Below are 11,412 nucleotides of genomic sequence, written 5' to 3'. Positions count from 1 at the left end.
CCGCACGGGCTTGGTTAAATGACTGATTGGTCAAATAGCCGCATATCCGCATTGATTCATCATACGTTTGTCGTATGATGAATCCATGCGGTTATTTGACCGCCGGCCATTTAATCGCCCGTGCGCTCCTAGCCTAGCAGTCAAAGTAGTCATAGTACGGAACCCTCATTGCGCGAGCCTGACTCGTACTTTGCCGGTTTTTTCATACAATTAGGAGGATGCAATGTATCTAAATCTAAGATACAGTAGCTACAGCTACAGAATATTACAATGACATTTCGAATTTGTAGATTGTTGTCTTTGTCACTCATACCTATGTGACGTTTGTCGGTCTCAACGACAGAGACAACGCTCTACGAAACCACTATATCTTTCTAAAGGTAGATGTACAATATTTCCTGCCGGGTACTGTACCTGTATCTCCTATGGTTTTTAGATTTCCTCATACCTACTGTCCCAGTTAAAAAACACTTTATAGTTTAGATAATGAGAAATTCTACTAAAATTATCGAGGAATTTCTTATCGAGTCTTCACTATAAAAAAACATTTAATTTATTACCAATTTATTCTGTCAACACAATGTTTTGATCACCTTACAGTTATACATACATAGATAAATAAGATAACTTCTACCTTTATCAGATGATATTTAGACAACTTTTAATCTTATGAGCTAACAATCAAAATGAATGGAATAGATATTTATTGTATAATGCGTATAATTTAGCTCCTCATGCGCCATTTTATTATTATTTTAACTTTTTGTCAAATTTCATGTCAAAAGTACGATTTTAGTCGTTTAGGTGAACCGTACTTTTGACATGACAGTTGACCCTAAAATGGCGTGTGAGAACTCATTTGTATGGACTATACATTGATTTAAGATTAAAATTGAAATCCAGTTACAGGTTTACAAAAGAATTTATACTATACGTAATTCCAATTAATAACTACAAGTGTTAATAATGAATTAATATTGTAAAATCTAACAATAAAATCCAGTCATAACAGCTATTATTGACTATATCTAAACTTAATTTTACACTAAATTTAAATACTTAGTATGGTCTTTGTCTGTCTCTGCCTCTGAAAAGAAAATAAAAAAATAAAATAAAAACAGACTTCAATAACCACAAACACTAAAAAGTAAAAAATAATTTAATTTGTTACCCAATATATTATATTATGTATACAAGAGTTATTGTAGTTCTATAGTAATATTTTTTGGAGCCGGTGCCGCACGAACCGTCTATGTACGTACTCGTCATATTGTTTTGTGACTCCACATTGGCACAGACTCCAAAAAATATTACTATAGAACTACAATAACTCTTGTATACATAATAATTATATTGGGTAATGAATTAAATTATTTTTTACTTTTTGTGTTTGTGGTTATTGAAGTCGGTTTTTTTTTATTTTGTTTTTTTTTATTTCACAATTTTTAGTGGCCCCATTGTACTAAAATATGATATGCCTGGTTAAAAATCTACTGTGAAGTATGTCCTACAAAACAAACAAAGAATCATCAAAATCGGTTCATAATTGACGGAATAATCGCGTAACATACATACAAAAAAATGTCGAATTGAGAACCTCCTCTTTTTTTGAAGTCGGTTAAAAAATAAGGAATACCAAGAAATTACAAGTGTAGGTAATCACTAATTTACATAGTTACGGTTAAGATTTTTGTCACACAATCTAAAGTAACTTACTTTTACAATAATTCATAATAAAAAAATTAAATAGCTTAGCTTTAAGTTTTCTAAAAATAGTTAATTCTGATTTTTTCGAAATTGCATTGAAAAAAACTGCATTTTAATTTACCTCTAGAATTTACAAAATAAATCGAAAGCTCACCCTCCATCTCCTCTCATGGCGCCGCCGCCGCTACGGTCTCCGCCGCCGCTCGATCCCCTTCGGTCGCCACTGCGATCTCCGCTGCGGTCTTGTCGGCCGCCCCACCCGCCGCCGCCGCCGCCGCGCCCGCCGCCACCACCGCGCCCGCCTCCGCGACCTCCTCCACGGCCGCCACCGCCTCCGCCGCGACCGCCATGCGATGGACCGTCATCGTCCCCCCCGCCGCCTGGCTTCTCTTCGTTGCATCTATTGCAGGCTTTTCGCCACGAGAAGTTGGTATTTCCACAACTAGGGTTGGTACAAGTCCAATCACCGGCGCGGTTGAACGTCGGGCCGTTTCCGCCGCCGCCGCCGCCGCGCTCACCGCCGCCGCCGCCCCGGCCGCCGCCTCCGCCACGACCGCCACGGAATCCGCCTCCTCCACCGCCACCGCCGCCACCGCCGCCGCCGCCACCGCCGCCGCCGCCTTTACCTCCTGCCCAAGTATTCTGTCTTTGGGCGAGCGTAACCTTTATGGTGGAGCCATTGAAGTCTTTTCCGTCGAACCATTGTATAGCAGAAGTAGCGGCGTTAGAGTCCTCGTAGGTGACTGTGGCTTCTCCTTTAGGTTGGCCGGTAGCTTTATCCTTATACATCCACACTTTAGGTCTTTGAGTTTTCTTATCAGTCTGAATAGAAATAAAAAAAATTGAAAATTACTTCAAATAGGTTTCTATAGTTAACAGATACAATTCTAGACAAGAAAAACATCAACATTTTCCCATATTTTTAATTATAGGTGTTCACAAAATTAAATTTAAAAAGAAAATATATGTTAAGAAATAAATCTGGTGAGTATACCTTAATTATGCCAATAGCACCGAAATGTTGACACAATTCGTCTTCAGTCGTAGATGGATTCATGCCTTGAATAAAGACTGTATCTTCTTGGGTTACCATGTCACCCCCACCTCCTCCGCCCCTGTCTCCGCCGTAACCACCGCCGCCTACAAACACCATTAATTACTAATACTGCACAACTATACCATATTTTACCTTAAAATGTACCTATTAAAGTTTACCCAAGACTTTGCAAGAATTACTATAGATAATATAACCATTACTCTAGCTTAAAACCCTTTTACAATCATTATTTTTCTTGGATATGTTCAACTCCCATAATATGCTGTAGGTAAATACCCAATAACACGTTTTTTCCAATCAATATGCGACGCTGCATGCAATTTCGGCCGATATGTCACTTGACGCACAATGAAAATGTAGTTTTCATTTATTTTAATCGATCAACGAAAATAGTATCAACTTGAGTTGAAACTGTAAAAATTCTTTAAAGCATAGGGCTGCCAAAATGTAGTAATATCTGGACACTCAATGCCATATAGTCAGTACATGTTGAAGACACCGTTGGCGTTTTGTAATAAAAATATACACTTGGCCAGACTGCTGACAATTACCCATTACAAAATTATAATGTGTTAAACCCCTAGGTATATTAGGCCAGATAATAATTAACCTTTAAATTACACTGAAGTACGACAGATGTAGTTGTTTCTTGAATTCAGCAAGTTAATATAATGGTAAGATTGACAATTGTTTGACAATATTTTCATATGGCTAGAATTACATATGAAGTGATGATTAACAGTACATCCGTTTTATACCTGTTCTTCGATTTATAATCTATTAGTTAATACTAAAACAAAGGCCTCCTTCAAACCTGTATGAAAGTTAAACCAGCCCATTTGACAAGATGAACTCAGTGTAATGTTAACGCAAGTCGCGAATACTAAATCCCTTTACGAAACCCTTGCAAGGCGCATATAAATACTTCTGAAGTCAGCTCTCCAATGACACATGCACATTACCCATGTGCCACATCCATACCCGAGATTATAAACCTGACGTGATCTCACGGTGGTGGTGGAGGTTTATACACAGCAGTCAGTACTTGTTGTGGTCTGTGTAAACTGCCTCGACACTCGTATCACCTAGAACGCTGATTCTGGTCTTCGTTGTGTGTCCCTACTCCCTGATTGTTGTTTTGGTTCCACGTGCGCATTGCTTCAGTTCGTAAGAACATAATACAGACAATTTAAAGATTAAACCATTCGCAAACACTTATCGCAGAAAATAGAGCGCAAATAAATATTGATCAAAATATACCTAACTAAATCTTGTAACATTAAATATGTAAATATATTTTTTACCGTAGCTTGAACCACACACTGATACCAGATTGTTTATTACACTCTGTGACAGCATAGAAAACGTAACTCTCTCATATAAAATAACAATAGGTAGGTATAATCATAATTGTGTATTCTTTACTACATATTTAAAACCACCAGTACATAACAGAAGATTTGTCAACAGCCAAGAAGTGATGCCACTAAAGACCTTTAACATAAGTTGTTTGGCAGCCCTTATAAAATTACAAATTAAAAATATGACAACAGCACCAGTCGCTCATAGCGAGGAGCTTTACCTTTATTAAAACCACCCCCCCTGCCGCCGCCACTAAAACAATAAAAACACCATTTAGTTCACACTGGGCAGGCTGGGGGCACATAGTACGAAGCACGCAGATTGAAACTAAGATCGCTTTTAGAGACCATTTCCATGACGATCCTTTTCTTTTGTGTAACGTTTTACCTTGATACCTTGAAAATCTTAGAACAATATTTGGCGTCAAGTACATTTTTATATTATATACAAATCTTATTGTTTACATGCAACAAAAAAATACAAACAATCCTGAAAAAATGTTCTATTTTACCATAATTATGGATGAGCTGGTGAACATAAATCGCTGTGTAATTGCATTAAAAACTTTGGACCCAATTTTAGGTAGTGTAAACATCCAGATTAAAGAAAAAAAAGTATTTTGATTACAACTGTAATCACACTATTATAGTCATTTCCTCATTTATTTCATTCTTCATTGATCATTAATTTTTTTTATTAACACTGTTTCAGGACAGTAACACAATAATTGAATGCAGTATAATAATAATAATTTCACTATTTAAAATGAATTAAAAAAAACATCGTAAAACAGCATTCCAAACATATCCAATTTTAATGAAATTTAGTCATGTTGTGAAAGTCAAGATTGATATTATAAATCTTGTGATTTAATGGGCACACCATGTCAAAACCTATTTTTAACTATAACCATTAAAACAACTAAAACTGGTGTCACAATGAGATTTACTAACAATAAATTAAGTTACTCTTTAAAGATACTATGCATCTTCCATTAGATGTGATAGCTGTGATTTTAGGATTTTTTGATGATTCTATAGTATAATAAATTATTTTGGTATTTTTAAAACCAGTACCAATGTATAGTCGAAGACAGGTTGATATGGCAAACAGGGTATGAGGCGGGGGGACACCCCGCACACCCACACCGGGTTAGCGTGGGGGTTGTACGGGTGTGCATGGCGTTTCCTCCCCGATTGCCATTTCGCGTACTATACAACAGCTTTAAACCACTATTAACTTTTTCAACTTTAAAAGTATTGTGTTAAAGTTATACATATTATAAAGAAGAAAACAAGTCAAATGGAAAAGTTATTATACAAACAATTTCACACAGATGAACCATACTTTAAATTATTAATATTATAGTCTGGTTCATCTGTGTTATATTGTTGACAGATCTTAAAAATCTCTTAATACTCTTTAGATACCTTCATCTGCAAGTTTATTAGATTTAGTCTTAGCCTAGTACTTCATAGTAAATCTCACATTTATTAAGAACATTGGTTTGAAGATTAGTTTATTATTCAAATAAACTTTTACTTTAATCGTCAACTGCATTACCACCTGTTCAGGATGCCCTTCCTACTGAGACAAACCTAATTAGTATTACTAATCAACTTTTGACTATATTTAAGTATGTAGATAAGCAACAATCACAAAATCAATATAAATGTAAAATGTATATCTATAAGTGTGCTAAACTTTCAGCCTACTCATATAATAATTCTAAATAAAATATCAGCAACATACAGAATAAACAATATGATGAAACTCTAGTCTCTAATAATATCATAAGTATGGTTCCACATTGGGCTAGCTCTTCTGGCTGTAGCATATTATGCCCTTTCAATGTAGCACACAATATTAATAATTATAATGCTCTGTAGAAAAGGATGGTCCGATTTAATACCTGTCAATTTCCTTCAGATATTTTTTTTTGTAAAGAACAATTTATTATTAGTGTTGCAACCATTGCCTTTGTTACCTGATCTGAGAATTTTATTAGCTGATTTGTATGTATTAATTCATTATTGGTATTTCAACCCAGTTAGAACCATAGTATGTTTGATAAGTGTATATTGTAAATAATAAAATAACCTTTACCCAAACTCTGGTAAAATGTGGAAAACACTCAATCATGCATATAGTAATCAGTAGCAAGACCTCTTTATTCTCCTATATTGAACTACACTTAGATTGGTTCAATATTATTATCGTCCATGTCAATGCAGTTACATAAAACATTGCCCTTTCCAGTATAATAGATGATTTCCAGATGAATAAATTAGATATGTAGGTTATTTCCACCTGCATTCTAGATTTTGAAAAAAATTGCAGTCAGCAAGAAAATCTCACATTTTCCTTTATGGGGTCAATCGTTTTTTTTTATTTACCCTACTAAAAGAAGGGTATAAATTTGTTTTTCATGTTCATTGCATCCCTTACAGTTACTTAAGTGTCATAGGCTAGACAGACTAACATGTTATGAGAAATCCAAAATGGTGGATATAAGTCAGAAATAACATACAACAACAACAAGAGAATAAACACATTGTGTAAATACCGAAAACTTATATTTTATGTATTAAAATATAGATGGTCTGTGGGTTTCTAAAGGTAATACCTAATTTTACAGTTCATTGCTTCCCTTACAACTATTAAACTACTCATTCAATTTTGATGTTGATCGTAAGTTAGCTTTGTCTTGGCGATTCAAGTGTCATAGTGCGCATAATATGACACCATGACAAAATTCAATAAGGCAGATATGACACACAAAAATAACTATGAAATGAAAGGATCCAAAAATAAAATAATTTAGATAATATCAAAATCTTGACCGTCTTTGATGAAGTTGTTAAAAGTAGTTTTAGATTTTAGACTTTGAACTTTCAAAAGTCAGAAATTGTTCTAATTGAAACCATTTAATATTCATGTTATTTTTTTCAGTTATACTTTAGTCTTAATTAAACCCTTTAGTAAATTAAATACTGACTTATCTCAAATTATTTTGTATGTTTGGTTGTCATATAATACAAGTATATAAAAAGATGCTTACCCATATCCACCATCTCTATTTCCCCCATCTCTATTGTATCCTCCTGATCGGTCACCTCCTCCTCTATATCCTCGGTCACCACCCCCTGAGCTACCGTATCCTCCACCACCGCCTCTATCGCCACCAAAGTTGGAACCGCCACTGCGATCACTTCCATAACCACTGCCGCCGCCACCACCGCCGCCGCCGCCGCCACCACCTCTGTCAGTACTGCCATAGCTACTTCCACGGTCATTATTCCCATAACTGCCGCTTCCGCGATCGTTGCTGCTCGCATTGTAGTTGTTGCTGTTGTTGCGATCATATCCACCCCCACTTCCGTAGTTAGAAGTGCCATAGCTTTGACCATAACTGCTGTCTTGCTGTTGTGATCCACCATAGCTACTACCTCCACTAGCACCTTAATGAAAACAAAAACAAATAGACATCAGTCTTCATTATGTATTGCAATAATGGGTCAAGAAAACTCATCAGCACATTATAAGAATACTAGCTTATTCCCGCAACTTTGTCCAGTGGACTACACTAAATGTCAAACCCGTTTACCCCTTTAGGGGTTGAATTTTCAAAAAATCCTTTCTTAGTGTATGTCTACATCATAATAGCTTTTTGCATGCCAAATTTCAGCCTGATCTATCCAGTAGTTTTAGCTGTGTGTTGATAGATCAGTTAGCTTTTCCATTTATATATATATATATATAGATATAATTTTAAGAATCTTTTTTTTAACGAACTTTTACTTTTTTTTTATGTAGGTGCACCATTAGGCAAGCATTATCCGGAAAAGTGGCGATGCGCAGTGGTATTGGTTTACGTGGTGGATCTTGGTGACAAATTACCTTCTTGACGACATAATACAGCTGTAATGGTTACAGCTTTTCACTTCCTTGATATGCTTTGCTACATTGGGCATATAAATTTTACTCACCTCCGGTACTTTGTTGGTTCCAAGCAGCACCGGAATTTTGGCCAGAATAGCTACTTTGATTATAACCTCCTTGCTGTTGCGTAGCGGTGTAACTGCTATCACCCGCATTCAAAGAAGGCGGTGGCATAGAATATTGAGAAGGATATCCTCCACCGCTGCTATAATCGCCAGACGCGTAAGCTAAAAAATATATTTAATAAGTACTTACATTTTCTTCCTACGTTTTATAAAATTATAAAAAAAATATCAACACAATACTTACGGTCACCCATTTTAATATATTAATCCTAATCCAAAGTTTATAATAGTACTACTGAATAGTTAATAGAAGGCATAAATTTCTAATACAAGGAATTAAAATCCCCGTGCCGCGCACGATTTATTCAATTAATTTAATGGCCGACCGGAAACACGACATTGACATAAAATGGCGTCCCGGAAAAAAGAATGAACAATAATTAAAAAATCATAAGAAATGGACTAATGTCTGTGGAATTGGGGAATGAATGAAAAATCAAGACTTACTCTATGATAAAAGAAAAGAAAAAGGGAAAAAGGCAACAAGCTCAGACAAAGGATCAAGGTCGTAGATAGAGTAATATAGGTAGATTGAAGTACATACTGTGTAACCACGTATGAGATAGCGATAGCACGACCAAAACAACAAAAGAAATCATACTTACGTATGAAAGGTTATGTTTCATAATTTGCGTTCGCTACAACTGTTAGAGGCCCCGCAGACGGTCAAGCATGTTTGTTAAATTTTATGTGTTTGACAAACATGCTTGACCGTCTGCGGACGTTTTTTACGTGTTTGTCAAACAAACTACGTGCTTTTCAAATAAACTACCTACGCGTTTGGCCAATTTGATTGACGGTCTGTTTGTCAAACATGCTTGACGGTGTACGGCTATGTTGGTCAAACAAACGTTTCATTTTAGCTCCATATTTCTTTTAGTAAATTTTCATGTGTATTCACACTCTCTACTTTAACCATTCTCGTGCCCAACGTCTCCTTTTTTCTTTTTGTATAAATATAAAATATAATAGAAATCCTTTGTCCGCAGTACTCGTCACTCAGTCCATGCTCAGCGCAGTATCCTTTTCTGGATTCTGCGTCGAAAGTGACGCCTTGTTTGACAAACGTGTTTGACAGACCTGTTTGAATGGTATTTGCACCGTGCTCTTGTGTTTCATGACATCATAAAAAAAAACATCAAAAAACGTAAAATTTGACAAACATGCTTGTACATTTACGGGGCCTCATAGCCGATCACACAGCAATGCAACATAAATGGCTTCTACACACCTTCAAGAACATCGGCGTGGGATTACCTGAATGTTTTAGGAAGCGTCTAGAAATGTGACCTATGCAAAACTTAGTAATTTAATTGGTTAGTTTTTATACAAAATTAGTTTTGTAAGACTTTATCGTAGATTAAATTATTAAATTAATAAATTATTATTTGATTTAATTCATATCCGGTGTTGGTTATAATGACAAAACATTACCAAAGTTGCCACTCTAGAAAAAGTTACCTTTAAAATAGGTATTTCGTTATTATTAAGTAATAAATAAAACTGTTTATAAATCAATGCTTACAAACTATATTTATTATTGTGCTAACTATTACCCGCAGCTTCGCCCCCACGTGGCTCAAGGAAAGAATAATTATTGAGGGTTTGTTACAACAATTTTTGATGTAATAGATGGTTTGTAATGGTTGGTTAATGGGAACAGTTTATTTGTCTGCGCTTAAACTTGCTTTACGGCTCTAGGCTCTAGTGTAACTATAATCATGCAAAAAATTACATCAATCCGTAGTTCCATTTCGCATTTATAATATTATGGTTAGGTATATTCCGTAAATGCATCAACTTAATTTTACCAGAACATCTCTACACAATGTCCGATACAAAACTATAGTGCATACCTAGACTTGTTAGATACCAAACCATCGCACTTACATCCGCGCTTATTTACAGTAGGTACGCTGCAGAAAATAATGTACATCAACCTTTAGAATGAGATTTCGGTTTTGTAGAGCGTTGTTTCTGTCACTCATACCTATGTGACGTTTTGCCAGTCTTAACGACAGAGGCGATGCTCTACAAAACCGCTACCTCTTTCTAAAGGTCGATGTACATTATTTTCTGCCGCGTAGGTACTGTATATTAGTGTTGAGTTTACTGGACGTCTAAAAAGTTGAATATTTTCTTTTCTTTATACTTACAGAGCATTATCCAAGAGCTATTAAACAACTTATATATTGTAAGTCGTAATTAAAATAAAATTAATGGCAACACTTATTGCGATTGCCATCTTGACAAGTATTTATAATCGCTGTTGTTTTAAATGAGGGTTTATATTAAAAGCAGAATAAATGAAAAAGGTTTTATATCTGATTTTTAATAGAAGAATAAAAACTTTTGATTTTTAAAGATTATTGGAATGTCATCTGAATTCTGAACATAGAGATAGCATATGCATCTGAATAAGATAAAACCTTACAGGATAAAATATGGTAAAAATTGGGTTAAAAGGAATTTAAATACCTACAAATTAAATAACAACTTCAAGACTTGTATTTCGTGTGCCGAGTGGGAGTTCCACAAAATTATTCAAATGACTTCACTACTGCGTTAATCGAGCTAACCTCAAACGCATCGAGAATCGCGAGCAAGCGAGTGTGAGTTACCACCGAAGCTAACCAGCCCATACGCGTGTACTCACCGTGAATGGCGTTTATTATTTTTGTTAAGTTGGCGTCGTGATATAAACCAACCAAATTTAGAATGAAATTTCTATTAAGTGATTGTATGGAAGCAGCTGTCTATTAAAATTAAACTGGTTATATCTACTGTCTATGTTTATGTTTTGAAATCATCGTCTTTGTAGGTAAAACCGGTCAAGTGTGAGTCGGACTCGCACACGAAGGCTTTCGCACCATCGTACAAGATATTTTAATATTTTTTTGAGCAAAACTGTAAGTTAATGACAACAGCGTCATCTATATGTGATTTAGAAAACTAATTAGGTATGTTTATGAACACATTTTTAAAATTATTTTAGAGCCTAGAAAAAAAATTAAAAGTAGTTTTGACTGCACAAGACTTTTTACTGTTCCCCTATAATATTAGTTTAATTAAGTGCCATGGTCACACAAAAGTTAATTGAAAATCATCATCATCATCATCATCAATCCATAGCCGACCCACTACTGAGTACGGTTCTTCTCGCAGAATGCAAATCTGACAAGTACGGGTTTTCCTTCACCGTTAAAGCAAGGGATATAA

General features: G+C 35.4%; 1 protein-coding gene across 3 annotated transcripts; it reads right to left on the bottom strand.

Annotated features, from left to right (window-relative positions):
• Nucleotides 1-547: 547 nt before the first annotated feature.
• LOC117996614 (RNA-binding protein cabeza-like) lies at nucleotides 548-8,545 on the bottom strand. 3 transcript variants are annotated; one of them, XM_069509642.1, is made up of 7 exons: nucleotides 8,378-8,545; nucleotides 8,112-8,295; nucleotides 7,188-7,580; nucleotides 4,347-4,378; nucleotides 2,702-2,847; nucleotides 1,862-2,529; nucleotides 548-1,087 (listed from the first exon to the last, which is right to left on the bottom strand). In XM_069509642.1, the coding sequence occupies exons 1-7, from the start codon at nucleotides 8,385-8,387 to the stop codon at nucleotides 1,060-1,062; spliced, it is 1,461 nt and encodes a 486-aa protein (XP_069365743.1). In that variant the 5' UTR covers nucleotides 8,388-8,545; the 3' UTR covers nucleotides 548-1,059. The 3 variants fall into 3 exon arrangements, with proteins under 3 accessions (XP_069365743.1, XP_034840610.1, XP_069365744.1); XM_034984719.2 differs by having other exon boundaries at nucleotides 7,188-7,587; nucleotides 8,116-8,295; nucleotides 8,378-8,544; XM_069509643.1 differs by lacking the exon at nucleotides 4,347-4,378 and having other exon boundaries at nucleotides 7,188-7,587; nucleotides 8,116-8,295; nucleotides 8,378-8,544.
• Between the last annotated feature and the right edge of the window lie 2,867 nt (nucleotides 8,546-11,412).

This window comes from Maniola hyperantus, chromosome 3 (genome assembly GCF_902806685.2).
Source record: "Maniola hyperantus chromosome 3, iAphHyp1.2, whole genome shotgun sequence".
NCBI lineage: Eukaryota > Metazoa > Arthropoda > Insecta > Lepidoptera > Nymphalidae > Maniola > Maniola hyperantus.
The sequence above is the reverse complement of the archived record's forward strand: the minus strand, read 5'-3'. Positions and strand labels throughout refer to the sequence as shown.

Coding starts and splice junctions, on each gene's coding strand:
- LOC117996614 (XM_034984719.2), bottom strand. Junction 7,588..8,115: donor GAACCAACAAAGTACCGGAG/GTGAGTAAAATT, acceptor GTTTTCATTAAG/GTGCTAGTGGAGGTAGTAGC. Junction 2,530..2,701: donor GTGCTATTGGCATAATTAAG/GTATACTCACCA, acceptor ATTTCTATTCAG/ACTGATAAGAAAACTCAAAG.